The sequence below is a fragment of the Molothrus ater genome, chromosome 25 (assembly GCF_012460135.2).
Source record: "Molothrus ater isolate BHLD 08-10-18 breed brown headed cowbird chromosome 25, BPBGC_Mater_1.1, whole genome shotgun sequence".
NCBI classification, from domain to species: Eukaryota; Metazoa; Chordata; class Aves; order Passeriformes; family Icteridae; genus Molothrus; species Molothrus ater.
This window is the reverse complement of record NC_050502.2, coordinates 6,621,436-6,635,665: the sequence shown is the minus strand read 5'-3', so window position 1 is coordinate 6,635,665 and position 14,230 is coordinate 6,621,436. Positions and strand designations below refer to the sequence as shown.

General features: G+C 52.0%; 2 protein-coding genes across 4 annotated transcripts in view; one reads left to right on the top strand and one right to left on the bottom strand.

The window, feature by feature from the left end:
• The window catches only part of KCND3 (potassium voltage-gated channel subfamily D member 3), a 101,875-nt gene extending 94,669 nt beyond the window's left edge, over positions 1-7,206 (top strand). For all 3 annotated transcript variants that reach the window (XM_036398547.2, XM_054517270.1, XM_036398546.2), the window contains one exon: positions 686-7,206. In XM_036398547.2, coding sequence (XP_036254440.1) covers positions 686-875 — 190 coding nt within the window. In that variant the 3' untranslated portion in view covers positions 876-7,206. The remainder of the gene's footprint in view (positions 1-685) is intronic.
• Positions 7,207-8,337: 1,131 nt separating this feature from the next.
• On the bottom strand, positions 8,338-13,592 carry DDX20 (DEAD-box helicase 20). The gene is made up of 11 exons (XM_036398575.1): positions 13,409-13,592; positions 13,240-13,334; positions 12,909-13,077; positions 12,474-12,588; positions 12,249-12,391; positions 11,640-11,778; positions 11,318-11,376; positions 10,891-10,973; positions 10,339-10,444; positions 9,968-10,069; positions 8,338-9,621 (listed from the first exon to the last, which is right to left on the bottom strand). The coding sequence occupies exons 1-11, from the start codon at positions 13,590-13,592 to the stop codon at positions 8,525-8,527; spliced, it is 2,292 nt and encodes a 763-aa protein (XP_036254468.1). The 3' UTR covers positions 8,338-8,524.
• Between the last annotated feature and the right edge of the window lie 638 nt (positions 13,593-14,230).

Below are 14,230 nucleotides of genomic sequence, written 5' to 3'. Positions count from 1 at the left end.
GCACGGGGCTGGGATCTGTTCCTGGGCGTTTGGGGGATCAGAAACCACCCCCGGGCAGTCACTCCGAGGGAACAGCAGCAGCTCCCGGCTGGGAGCTCTCCATTCTGAAAGGACAGGCCTTGTGTGGAAAATGAACACGTTGGGCTGCTAATAGCAGACTCCTGGAGCTGTGCAGATGCACAGAAATCAACCTATCATTTTCCCCCTGTAATTAATTATAGGATGCAATTGATGCAGATCTAATAAGAATGCTTCCAGCTGTCACATCCTTGAAACTACTGCAGAGAGAAATAAAATAGAAAGGATCAAGAGACGGCAAATATGAAAGAGGTATTTGAAATGCAAGAAAGACAACATCTTTCTCAGAAAGAACTACCTGTGCTCTGAAAAGATGCACTACACAGGCCAGGGTATTTAGATGTCCTTTTAAATAGACCAGAATTATGCAAGAAGGAAATGGAAACAGAGCAATTTGCCCTGTGAGAAGCTGTCTCCTAACCAGGGGGAACATTACCAGAGCTCGGTGTAATCTGTGTAGACATAAATGGTGCCTTGCAGGAACGGGGGGATGTTTAAATGGAGTCTTTGAATATTTCAGCTGAATGAGATCCTGATTAAGAACCGTCCCCATCCTTTCTACCGCCTCATTTTGAGAAACAAGCCAAGCACTAAATTTGTTTTCCAGTCGCTCCAGCCTCAACATGAAGTCGGACGACGGGCTGAGGCCGAACTGCAAGGCCGGGCAGATCACCACGGCCATCATCAGCATCCCCACGCCGCCGGCGCTGACGCCCGAGGGCGAGAGCAGACCCGGCCCGGGCAGCCCCGGGCCCGCCACGAACGTTCCCAACATCGTCAAGGTCTCCGCCTTGTGAGCCCGGCCCGGCGCTGAGCGGAGGAGCCGCCGAGCTCCGCGAACAGCCGGGCACCGAGCGCCGGGCACTGAGAGCCGGGCACTGAGAGCTGGGCAGGACCGGGCACTGAGAGCTGGGGACTGAGAGCTGGGCAGGACCGGGCACTGAGAGCTGGGCACTGAGAGCCGGGCACTGAGAGCCGGGCACTGAGAGCTGGGCACTGAGAGCTGGGCAGGACCGGGCACTGAGAGCTGGGCACTGAGAGCCGGGCACTGAGAGCTGGGCACTGAGAGCTGGGCAGGACCAGGCACTGAGAGCTGGGCACTGAGAGCTGGGCAGGACCGGGCACTGAGAGCTGGGCACTGAGAGCCGGGCACTGAGAGCTGGGCAGGACCGGGCACTGAGAGCTGGGCACTGAGAGCCAGGCACTGAGAGCTGGGCAGGACCGGGCACCAGGCACTGGTCAGGAACAGGCAGGACTGGGCACGGGGCACCAGGCAGAGCTGGGCAGGACCGGGCAGGACCAGGCACTGCGCAAGACCGGGCACTGGGCAGAGCTGGGCACCGGGCACCGAGGAAGGGCTGCAGGAGTAGCAGAGACCCGTGGGCAGAGCCAGCTGTGCCTGTCCAGCTGTGCCCTGCACGCCCCGCCAGCTGTGCCCTGCCAGCTGTGCCCTGAACAGCCCCGCCAGCTGTGCCCAGCCAGCTGTGCCCTGCACGGCCCCGCCAGCTGTGCCCCAGCTGTCTGTGCCCGGGCAGCTGTGCCCCACACAGCCCAGCCAGTTGTGCCCAGCCGGCTGTGCCCATCCAGCTGTGCCCCTGCCAGCTGTGCCCATCCAGCTGTGCCCTGCACGGCCCGACAGCGCCGCACAGCTGGAGCTGGAGCAGGAGCCGGCCCGGCGGCAGAGCCACTGCAGAGAGCGGAATCTAACACTGTGTATCGCAGCACCTTTTTAAAGGTTTTTAATGGATAATATTTATTCACGAGGAAATGACTGAAAAGGTGAAAAACAATAGATTTTGTGACTTTTTTCTTTTTTTTTTTCTTCATGGAGCAGGTCCTTTAAACCAACCAAAATTTCGCTGGTTTTTTTTTTTTTCTTTTATAGGAAAAGATTTAGAGAAAAGAAGCCTCCTGTCACAGCAGCTCCCTGCGTGGCTGTGTGTGTGAGTGTGAGTGGGCAGAGCCCCAGAGGGCACGGCCCTGCCAGGGAGGTGCCCAGCCAGGTGTGCCAGCCCCCTGCACACACACACCCACACACACACTCCTCCTCCCTCCCCGGATGCCATCCCCAATTTAGACTATTTTGTACCCGCCTTTCAGGTCAATACAGTGCAATTGCAAACTGTGTTTGTCTGCTAATTATTGTCTGTGGAAACATATTTGTGGAGAAAAACAAAAACAACAAAAAAAGAAGACAGGCTTTAGTAGAGTTTTAGTCCCACCTGGGTATCTGCTTTCTATTTTTGTTATCACTTACTTGTAAGAGTGTGACTAGACTACAGTTCTGTATTTTTTAAAAGGAAAAAATAAGGTAGGATTCTTTTTTAATACTGTGCACACAAATGGCAAAGAATGAAAGCACTGAACTCAACTGCATCGAGCGTTCCTGAGTCTACCAGAGGTTCCTTGTAATGTATGCCCATGCTTTTTACTTTTTACTTTTGGTTCCTATAGAGAAATTCCTTTGCTAGCACTGGACGTGTAACCCATTGTAAATAGTAGCCAAATAATGTCTGGATTTATACTTGATAATAATTAACCCCAGAGCCAAATATCTTGCATGGACAGAGAGGTGTTTGGCTTTTTCACAGGCTGAGGGCTCCAGTTGTCCCATCCATGGCTCCTGGGCTGCATTGATTTTGGGGATAGACAAGGTCAGCAATTTCAGTTCCCAGGACCTGCCTGGGAAGGGGGAGCAGGACTGGAGCTTGGGAACGTTTGCTAACGTGTGGTACAGACAGCATTTTCTACTGCCAGTTCTACACTTAGTTTGGGTAAAGTCTCCTCATGAGCTAACAGCTAACCAAAAACTGAGAACACTGTGTGGTACCCAGGGACCTCAAACTGGGCCTGAGCCGTGCTCAGTGCTGGCACCTCCTCTGGCACCTTCCTAGGAAGGATTCCTCAAGGGAAATTCATGGCCTGAAACACAACTGCTCCCTCTTTGCTGCACTCTGCCCTCCTGGAGTGCCCTTCCCCAGGGCAGAGTGAGGAGCATCCCTTCCCTCCCCTGCCCCAGCCTGGCTGATCCCTGCTCGTGCACAAACCTCCCAAGGCCCATCCCTGTCCCCAACAGCCTGGAGGGAGCAGGGGAAGGTCCCCGTCCCCTTCTGAGCAGGGATTTTACCAATTTCGGAGTGCAAGGAACGGCTCAAAGAGTGATTGAGGCTGGCTCAGCAGAGGGATGATGTTTTGTTTGAACATCTGTCATAACCTCTCCCGGTGTAATATTTATCTGCACATATACACACACATATAGCTAATTACAGACACATACATGTATAGATAATTAATGCTGATTACACATAGGAGCTGCACCCTGCTTTGGCAGCACTCCTGCTGTGCCTGAGCAATGGCTGCTGCATTAACTCAGTTAGAATCCTCCTAACCCTCCTTAGAACCCTACAACATCCCAGGAACCCCAGGGCTATGGCTGAGCCTCCAGTAGCTGCACCAGCTTCCAGTCATTTATTCCAGGGCTGTGATATGTAACCCAAAACTATGTTTAGTCCTGTTTTAAAAGATTAAAATGCTCTGCCTTTTGCTGCTTCCTGTAAGAGGTTATACTGCAGTTAATCTTACCATTACTGAGGTTTTTTTCCGATGTTTTAATTTCATTTTTGCTTTATTTTCATTAAGTGTCATCATCTGAGCACCCCTGCCCTCCCAGATCAGAGGCCTTGCTCTCCACCACTTGCCACCTTTGCAGCCTCATCTCCACTGGCACAGAGTGAGGGTGAAATGGCCCCGTGCTGACAGGGACAGGAATAAAAATTACAAAGAGTCAGGGATTCCCCAAGGATTCTTGGTGCTGCCTTTCTTATTCCTGATTCAGTGTGGAGTGCCGAACCAGGCACTTCACATCTCTGTATCTGTAAATAGCCCTGGTGGCAGCCCTCGCCCAAAGGGGCTTTTAATCACTGTCAGTCAAACTTTTTGGGAAAGGGAGTACAACACTCCATTTTAAGAGGTTAAAAAGAAGGAGGAAAACCAGTTCCAGGAGTTTCTGGCTGGCTGCTTGGGCTCTGATTGCCACGGCCTCTGTTTTCTTCCACACATCAGGAACTGTTATCCTCGCTGGGAACCACGGCCCTGCCCCTGCCATGAGCAGGGCAGGTGCTGCCCACGCTGTCAGTTCCTCAGCACAGGCTCTCAGGGGATGAAACCACACAGATTTAAGGAAGTCTGAGCCTAGAGGAACAGGGCTAAGAGTATTTTTAGTGGAGGCATTAGCTCTCTTTATCCTCTGAAGTCGCCCAATAGAGCATCCGAAAGCACCTGGAACTGCCTTGTGGAAAACCTGGGTTTACCCCAGGAGAGAATTGTGCACCTCTGGGGGCTGCAGGGACAGGGATCCATCCCCACAGGGACAGGGATCCATCCCCACAGGGATCCATCCCCACAGGGACAGGGATCCATCCCTGAAGGGACAGGGATCCATCCCCACAGGGACAGGGATCCATCCCCACAAGGATCCATCCCCACAAGGATCCATCCCCACAGGGACAGGGATCCATCCCCACAGGGATCCATCCCTGCAGGGACAGGGATCCATGCCCACAGGGACAGGGATCCATCCCCACAGGGATCCATCCCCACAGGGACAGGGATCCATCCCCACAGGGATCCATCCCCACAGGGATCCATCCCCACAGGGACAGGGATCCATCCCTGCAGGGACAGGGATCCATCCCCACAGGGATCCATCCCCACAGGGATCCATCCCCACAGGGACAGGGATCCATCCCTGCAGGGACAGGGATCCATCCCCACAGGGATCCATCCCCACAGGGATCCATCCCCACAGGGACAGGGATCCATCCCTGCAGGGACAGGGATCCATCCCCACAGGGATCCATCCCCACAGGGATCCATCCCCACAGGGATCCATGCCCACAGGGACAGGGATCCATCCCCACAAGGATCCATCTCCACAGGGATCCATCCCCACAAGGATCCATCCCCACAGGGATCCATCCCTGCAGGGACAGGGATCCATCCCCACAGGGATCCATGCCCACAGGGATCCATCCCCACAGGGATCCATCCCTGCAGGGATACATCCCCACAAGGATCCATCCCCACAGGGACAGGGATCCATCCCCACAAGGATCCATCTCCACAGGGATCCATCTCCACAGGGATCCATCCCCACAGGGATCCATCCCCACAAGGATCCATCCCCGCAGGGATCCATCCCTGCAGGGGCAGGGCAGGCTCTGGAACAGCCCCAGAACACCATCAGTGCTGTGTGGCACTGCAGCTCCAAGCCTTTTCCCCTCCTCTCATTCCTCACAACTTTTTATAGTTTTAGAGAAGCTCCTTTAAAAGAGGTAAAAATGGATTCTTTGTACAAAAAGCAAGTGGAAGTGCATTATTTTTTCAGATTTTCCTAAAGCAATATAAAAATATCAAAGGAGCAACTCCTTCTTCTGAGCATTTTATTTCCTTTCCAAAGCTTTGTCTGAAGGAGAAATATTTTCACCAATTTTCAGCCTATGCTATCAATAGATTTCCTCTCCTCTCACCTGGCACTGAGCTGCTAACAGGATTCACACCCAGCTGGCAGCAAATGATGAAAAAAACCTTTCACACATAGGCTTTGACTTCCATTGACCCTTTCTAGAAGCCACCTTTTGCTTTCAGTTTCCTTACAAGAATAACATAGGTAACACACGTGGCTTTAGTGCAAAATAAACCTCATGGATAATCCAAAATACATCTTTCTTTAATTGGCAAGAAAGACCAAATTTAATCAATGCCACTTGTTTAACCTAAACCTGTTGCTAATGCACCTGTACTGTAACCCAGCCTTTGTCATTCTAGTCTAGACAGCTCAAGGTGTGTGCATGAAAATCAGATTAATACCAGCTAAAGAATGCAAATATCCTTGAAGAGTTTGCTTTTTTAAGTAAAGTTGCATCTTACATGTATTGTAAAGAAAACCCAGGGAATTAAAAATCCCATTTAATTTATGTGTTGCTACATCCCTTGGACTTTGTAATATTTTAATCTGTTGGACTAAGGCAGAGTTACAGTCAGCACTCGTGGAGAGCTGGTGAACATCAGCAGCTTTGAACCACAAACCTAATTCTGCTTTTAGAGTTGGATGAACAAAACACCTTTCCCACATCACTCACCCACCCAGTCCATCTCCGTATTTTGGTTTAGAACACTTGTTTTTCTCCAACACTTCGAGCCAACTGCAGTACATCCATGGGATTAGAGCCCAAGTTTTTAGGCTTTGTGTTTGCCAAAAGCGCTGTCCATGGTGATTTCTTCTTTCTAAGGCTGTCAGAGCAAAGGGGAGGCAGTGAACATCAGGAGCTGAGCATCAGCACCTGGGCTCTGCTCCTGAGCTCCTGAGCAATCACTAAGTGACCTCGAGGAAGTCATTTCACCTCTCTGGCAATCCTGTAGAGCAAGGAGCACCTCCCCTTGCACCGAGTGCAGCTTAGCTCCTGACACCCCAAAATGCCACAGGGAATTCTGGAGCCAGAGCCAGAGCTGCTGCTCCTGTTCAGGGGGCAGCACCTGTGCCACGAACGTTTCAGGTGGAACAAAGAGCGGGTGACAGAGAGCTTGTGACAGTCCCTCCTCCTGTTCCCGGTCAGGTCTGTCCCTCTGTGCGTGTCCGTGTGTCCCTCCCCTCCTGGGTTAAACCAGTGCTGCTCCAGAGCCGCAGCTGGGAAGGTCCCCAGCACACCCTCGCTCCTCCCCACTCCTCAGCCACCACTGGGAGCTCCCAGGGGCTCCTTGGACCAAGCAAGTCTCTACAAAGGGTGTGATGGTCTATTTTTGATAAACCAGTACGGCATTCCAATGCAATGGTGTTTTCTTTAGGAGTTCTATGTTGTAAGAAGCTCTCAACCTGATTCTTTTCTATTTTCGTACTTTAAATGGGCTTTGCTTTACAAATGTCAGAGGACAGATACAAAATGTACTGGACACAACTGCAGGTAGCTTCATTTGAGAACAACTTTCTAGAAGAACCAAGTTTCCTGTTGTCTTCTTTTGGAATTGTAGTGCATATGTTGAAACTTGTATATCATTTACAGTATTGAGTCTTGTGCCACTGCTGTACCTGATGTATCCAATCCGGATTAAACAGAGTATGTGCCACAAATACCAACAGCATGCTGTCATTTCTTCTCAAAACCTTCTGGGAGGCCCCTTTGGAGAACTGTGGCTGTTAACCTAGGCCACTTCAGTTGTATTTAAATACTAATTCACTCTTCCCTAAGCAATCACTGAGGAAATCAGTGAGATGTCACAGCACAGCAATAATGCAGATACTGAAGTGCATCGCCTACAGGGTCCCCTCTGTGAACGTTACAAGTTGCAAAAATCCATCTTGGAAACACAATCATGCTGTCTTGGCCTTTTCCAGCTACTCAGACAAAGGGGAATCCCCTCCCTGCAGTCATTTGTGACACAAAGGGCGTAAGGCAGGAACAAAGCACAGAAAGATTTTCAAAATGAGTGCAGTGGCAAGTCAGGGTCAGCACCTCGAGGCAGCCAGCACTCCCATCTTTTCCTGCCCCAGGACAGCTCTGTACAAGCCAAACAGGAAATATCAATTAGTTTTAGCACTAATAGATAATTCCATATCTAATTAAAGCATTCCTGTAAGTGTGGGAAGTCTGATACTGTTGCACCCAGAGGGACAGACCAATTATGATTGCTGCACATTTTCTACATAATTAAATCCTCCACCACACAGCCTGCTGCACACCTTGCTATAGAAATGTTATTTATACAGTGTTAATTAACTGGATTTAATTTAGCAATGCAGGCATTGAGATGCTCCTTTCACTCTGCCACTTGACTGGGATGTAATCAGTGCCTGATGTTTACCAAGAGAATCAGGGAAAAGGGGATGATCACCAACTTGGAACAGACCATGGAGCCTCACGGGAATTCAGCTTCACCCAACAGCCACAGGGAAGGCAGGAGGGAGGGCAGCCCTGGCACAGGTGCCAGAGCAGCTGGGGCTGCCCCTGCATCCCTGGCAGTGCCCAGGCCAGGCTGGACACTGGGGCTGGGAGCACCTGGGACAGTGGGAGGGGTCCCTGCCATGGCAGGGGGGAGCCAGGGAGGTGTAAGGGCCCTTCCCACCCAAACCATTCTGGGATTCCATGAAATACATCTGGGATTGTTCTGCATTTTCTCCTTTCTGACAGTTCTTATGTGGGAATGGCTGCCTTTCAGCATCCTGTTTTTACTTTGCATTGTAAAGATTCCAACTGGGCATCCAGCTGTCTTTCTTTTCCTTTTATTAACAAATTGTAACACCATCACTGGACCTGTGTAAAACATTTACCAGACACAGCTGCTTATAAAAAGACACCATTTTCTCCATCTCAAACAACACCTGTCCCTTGTGAGTGTCCTTTAGAGCAGCCCTGCAGTCACAGCCCTGGCCCCAAGCAGCAGCACCAGGACATCAGTGCCCGTCTCTCAGCAGCTCCTGGAGATAGACGGAGTTGGTGTGGTAGGCCCTGATGCAGCCCAGGTGCCAGTAGCCCCTGCTGTACTGGGACACTGCAGAGTAGTAGCTGTGCCAGGCCTCGTAGTAGCACCTCCAGTAGTGCTCAGAGCTCCAGCCCTGGTGAGCAGCGTCCTCCCAGGAGCGGCAGCTCTGCTCCTCCTCTGCTCTGCTCGAGGCAGGACTGCCCGACTGATGCTTGTGGCTTCTCTTGGCTTTAGCATTCTGTTTTGGGACCTTCTTTTTCACTTCCTTTTGCCTTGGGCTGTGGGATGGCTCCTGAGGCTTCTCTGGTGTGGGACAGAAACCTGGGGGGCCCTGGCGTGCTGGGGGCACAGGGCTTGGCTCCTGTGTGTCTGAAAAGGCCTCAGAGCAGGAGTTGTTGGCCCTGCTGTTAAAGGAACCCCTGGAGCTCTCTGAGCCATCGCTGTCAGCAGACTCAGCCTCGTCTGCTGCTGCCTCTGGGTGATGTTCCATCTCTTCCCACTCCACATCCCCATTTCTGGGCAGCCCATGCTGCTCTCCTGGGCCTGAGTAACTTCTTAAAATCTCCACCTCTCTCTCTGACCCTTCTTTAATGAAATAATCATAATCTTCAACGAAATCTGAGAAGCTCCAGGGACTGGTGAGTTGGGTTTTGAAAGAAGACAAGCATGGAATTTTGGGAAGATTTTTTTTTAAGGCCTCCTCATCTGGAGCCTGAGTGCTGTGTTGTCCATCCATCCTGGAGATGGCTTTGACTTGGTTCCTCTGTTCTGTGTGACAGCTGGAAGTTTGCAGGGCTCTATTTTTCTCTACCTTTGCAGGATTTGTGCACTTTTTTGTCTGTTTTTGCTTCGGAGTCTTTTTTGGCCTTTCTACAGAAGAATTATCCCTTGGAAGATTAGAGGGAGGCTGGGGAATGTCTGGAAAGCCATTCTGGACAGGCTGCAGCTCGGGTTGCTCTGGTTTAGGACACACAGTGTCACAGTTCACCCCAGGAGCCGTGGGTACTGCAGGTTTAACTTCTACCTGCCCATCCTCAAACTGCTCCATCATTCCAGGGGGGATTGGCTCTGCACAGAAGAGAAACAAGCACCACTCAATCAAGGGCATCCTTCCCTCTGGAGCTCACACCAGTACCCAAGAGAAGCTTCCCAAAACTGCACGTCAGACATCAAGTGAGGGCCACAAACCAGCCCCTTTAATTCTCAGAAGAGTTTAAAGAGCCACAACATTTCCTTCACAGGAGGCACCAAAGGCTGCTCAAGACAAACAACACTGCATTACTTGTCAGGAGCTGAGCGTGCAGAAGGTGGCCTAAAAGCAAAGCAGCCCCAGCAGAGGAGGCACACATCAGCCCCCTGGGCTTGTCTGAAGCTCTGACCAACAGGAAACCACCAAGCCCAGCACAGAGCCCACCTGGCAGAGGAAGAAGCTGCAGGTTGCACTTCTGGGCAATTTTCATCATGGTGTTCTCCTCCTCGCCACGGCAGCAGTAGGTCACAGCCAGCCCCAAGGTGCCTGTGGGACACAGCAGAGTTAACTGCAGGCCCAGCAGGGCTCAGGCCAGCCCAGCCCAGCCCAGCCCAGCCCAGCAGAGCCCAGCAGAGCCCAGCCCAGCCCAGCCCAGCAGAGCCCAGCCCAGCCCAGCAGAGCTCAGCCCAGCCCAGCAGAGCCCAGCCCAGCCCAGCAGAGCCCAGCCCAGCCCAGCCCAGCCCAGCCCAGCCCAGCCCAGCCCAGCCCAGCCCAGCAGGGCCCAGCCCAGCCCAGCCCAGCCCAGCCCAGCGCACCGAAGCGCCCGGCGCGGCCAATGCGGTGCATGTAGGTCTCCCAGTCCAGGGGCACGTCCAGGTTGATGACCAGGTTCACCTTCTCAGCATCAATTCCACGAGATGTCTGCAGCAAGGGAGGAGGAGAAAAGGGCAGTGAGAGCTGAGTAATAAACCCAGAGAAGGCACACCATGTCTGGCACTCACAGCACACTGCCCACGGAGCGGCTTCCAGCTGCTTCTAGCAGAGCAACAGGTAAACTGACAACTGTTTTTGAGCCAGACCACAGAATGGGTTGGGTTGGATGGGCCCTAAAAGTATCCCCTCATTCCAGGCCCTGCCATGGGCAGGCAGATGAGGAATGGGGGTGATGTCCAAGCTCCACTGTGACAATAAGTCACAGCCCACGGTGCTTGATCAGCACATTTATGTTCTCTCCAATTCCAAGCCAAATCAATGCCTCTAAAGTAACTTTATGTGCAATAATCCTGCATGCCGTAAAATTTGCAGAGCAGTTAATAAATTTGAAATAGAATCTGTAAGAAGCTTGTCTGAAAGCAGTAAAAGCTCACCAAGTCTGTGGAAATCAGAACTCTGCAGTGGAATTGCTTTAATTTAGCCATGGCATCAAGTCGCTGATTTTGATTCATGTTGCCTAAGAAGATAAAAATCAGAAGCAGGTTACATTCTTCATCTTTATGGCCCTCACATTCTAGAAAACACTGCTTTGTATCATCAGAAATAAGTCAGAAACTTCCTCAAACATCAGCTCCAAATGAGTAAAGAAGGAACAAACAAAACTGGAAAACTCAGGTCACTCATTACAAAAATAATTCTTTTCCTTGTAGATTGAGTCTCAAAAGACCTGTGAAGATTCAAATGCTATTCTCAGCCATTTAACCAGAGACCCTGCAAGGCAAGATTTAAGACATGTTTTCCTATTTTAGGTCACATTTATGCACAATCTCAGTGGAATCAGAAAATTGTGAATGGATTTACCTGAAATGCACTCAGCAGGGAAGCCTCTGGATGTCAGTATTTCAGCCAGATGTTGAGCCCTGAGGGAACACACACACACTGAAAACTGGAATAAAACCAGGCCTAACAACACCTGCCAGTCCTTAGGTTATTCTCTACAGCCAGGGACTGCATTCTGATATTTTCAGTATTTCACTGTGCATTCCTCAGGCTGTATTTCAGAGCTGAGGTTTGCAGACTGCTCTGAGACCTCACAGGTCCCATAAATTTATCATCCATGGCTGGACATCACAAGCACTGCTCTCAAGCAAGCTTTGTCCAGGTGTTATTGCAAATCTATTACCTGCTGTGCAAATTTGAGAAGACTAAGGCTTGGTTGAAAGGAATCTTGCTGAACAACTCCTGCAGGTGCTGGGTTTTTTCCTCAAAGGTTTTATGTGGGAGGGGATGGGAATTCACAATTTTGTAGTACTGCTTCAGCCCTGAGCAGGAAACCAAAACAACAGATTAGGGCTTGCCATAAAAACATGCACAGAGTTCAGTAACCTTGTGATACTGCAGCTGAAGGGAAACTGCAAACAGACACACAGGAGAGCCTCCAGGAGAAGTTTTTCTTAAAATTTTTTGAATAGAGAGAAAAAGAAGAGAGTTTCATTTGTCACTGGTATTTTAAAAATACAGAATCACAGACTGGTTTGGGTTGGAAAGACCTTTAAAGACCTTCTTATTCCACTTCAAGATTCACTACGTCAACACTGGGAATCAATATTCATAAACTGAGTAACTTAGGGAAATGCCAAGAAAAATGCATAGAAATTATGAATTATTATCATTCATAAATTCATAGAAATTATGAAAAATCATGCATTCTAAAGGCACATGTTTTGGCTTTAGTGTCCCCCTCCTCATCCACTGCTGACCTATGCCACTCTAAGTGCCCTCATGTGCTTACCAAGAAGGGCTGGGTCCGTGGGGTTCAGCCTGACAAACGTGGGCTCCCTCATGTACCTGGTGAGAGCAGCAGCCAAGGACTCGGGGTAGGTGGCTGACACTGCCAGCATCTGCTTATTGACAGGCAGGGAGGAGTAGATCCAGCTGGGAGACACAACCAGGGCACCGACTCACACAGAGGCAGCTGATACAACCACACAGGCACCAGGGGAGGGCTCTGCCTTACTTGACCTGCTCCTGGAAGCTGCCCTCCTCCAGCAGCTTGTCTGCCTCGTCCAGCACCAGGAGCCGCACGCTGGCCGTGTTCAGGTAATCCAGCTCGATCAGCTGCTTGATCCGCCCTGCAGGGGGGGACAGAGAAAACAGCTCCGAAAACATCACCCCAAACTCTCTAACAATGAACATTTAAATTACTCTTGAGCTGCCTTTGAGGCTGTGCCCTATTAATGACAACAAGCACAGCCCTGCAGGGGAGGACAGCACAAACAGCTCCGAAAACGTCACCCCAAACACCCCAACAATCAACTTTTAATGTATTCTTTAACCTCTGAGGCTGAGCCCTATTAATGACAACAAGCTCAGGCAACCCAGCGTCCCCAGGCCCGGTTATTGAACTGTGCAGGGTCACAGGGACCCAAAGCACAGCAAAGCTGCTCCCTACCTGGGGAGCCCACAGCGATGTGGCACTTCTTCAGCCTGCTTCTGTCCTGGCTCAGAGGAGTGCCCCCGATGAACACGTGGCATTCCAAGCCTTCCATTTTTATGCCGATCGTCGTGATCACGGCGTGGATCTGCACAGCGATCTCCCTCGTGGGAGCCAGGATCAGGATCTGTGCGAGGCAAGGGTTAAACGACAGGCTCGAAGCCGCAGGATGGCGCTGAGGGCGCGGTGATTTAAACCAACCGCGGTGATTTAAACAAACAAACGGCGGCGTCTCAGGGCCCTCGGTGCCGTATCCCCAAATGAGCGGTTCCTCCCCGGCCCGGCTCACCTGCGTGGCGGGGCTCTCCAGCAGCACGGCGTCCAGGGCGATGGTGGCGAACACGCAGGTCTTGCCGGTGCCAGACTTGGCCTGCACGATGAGATCTGCAAAGAGCGGCCGCGGCGGTCAGGGCAGCCCCGGGACAGCCCCGGGAGCAGCCCCCGGCCCGCCCGCTCACCCAGCCCGCAGCGCCCCAGCGGGATGGCCTTCAGCTGCACCGGGGACGGCCGATGGAAGCCGGCCGCCTCCAGCCCCGCCAGCACGGGCGGCGACAGCAGCAGAGAGCCGAAGTCGGAGGGGCCGCCGGGCAGCAGCACGTCCCGGGTGCGGAACCGGCCCTCGGCCTCCATGGGCGCCGCCATCTTGGCGGGGCGGGCGGGGGAGTCTCGCGAGAGCTGCCGTGATCCCGCGCCGGGCGAGCGCCGCCAGGGGGCGCCGTGCAGGGCACATGGCGGCGGCTCCGCCTCAGGGCGGGCACGGAGCGGGCACGGAGCGGTCCCAGTTCGCACGGGCCGGGCCTGGCGAGCTCGGTACAACGGCGGAACAGCCCCAGATCGCCGCTGAGTGCAGCTCCCGGCCCTGCACAGACACCCCAAACCCCACCCTGTGCCCGACAGCGCTGCCCGAGCGCGCTCTGAGCGCCGGCAGCCCTGGGGCCGTGCCCATCCCCGAGCAGAGCACACAGCTCACAGAACACGCGATTTAGGAGCCTACAAGAAATTCCTACAAAAATTAACAGCACAGTATTCACTCAGCAAAGGGCAAATGTGTTAATCTGTGTGTGCGTTACTTACTACCCTCTGTAGGCCACTTATTTTAAATCGTAGGTGGGTTTATGAATATCAGGCTTTTATGGTAGAGGCTCTGGACATGCAGCTTGCATTCATTGCAAGGGGATTTGGAAAGTCTCCACAGTGGCTTCTACTGTACAAGCACATACACTGTGCCATTATTCTTACAGTGCCGGGCAGCCAAAATGAATTTTAATGGCTTTGGTGTA

What these genes read in the sequence shown, in the direction of transcription:
- DDX20 (XM_036398575.1), bottom strand. Translation starts at nt 13,592, where the DNA reads ATGGCGGCGCCCATGGAGGCCGAGGGCCGGTTCCGCACCCGGGACGTG. An exon ending in TGGAGAGCCCCGCCACGCAG is followed by an intron (nt 13,078 to 13,239) that starts GTGAGCCGGGCC and finishes TGCCTCGCACAG; the next exon opens with ATCCTGATCCTGGCTCCCAC. An exon ending in CCCTGCTGAGTGCATTTCAG is followed by an intron (nt 10,974 to 11,317) that starts GTAAATCCATTC and finishes TTATCTTCTTAG; the next exon opens with GCAACATGAATCAAAATCAG.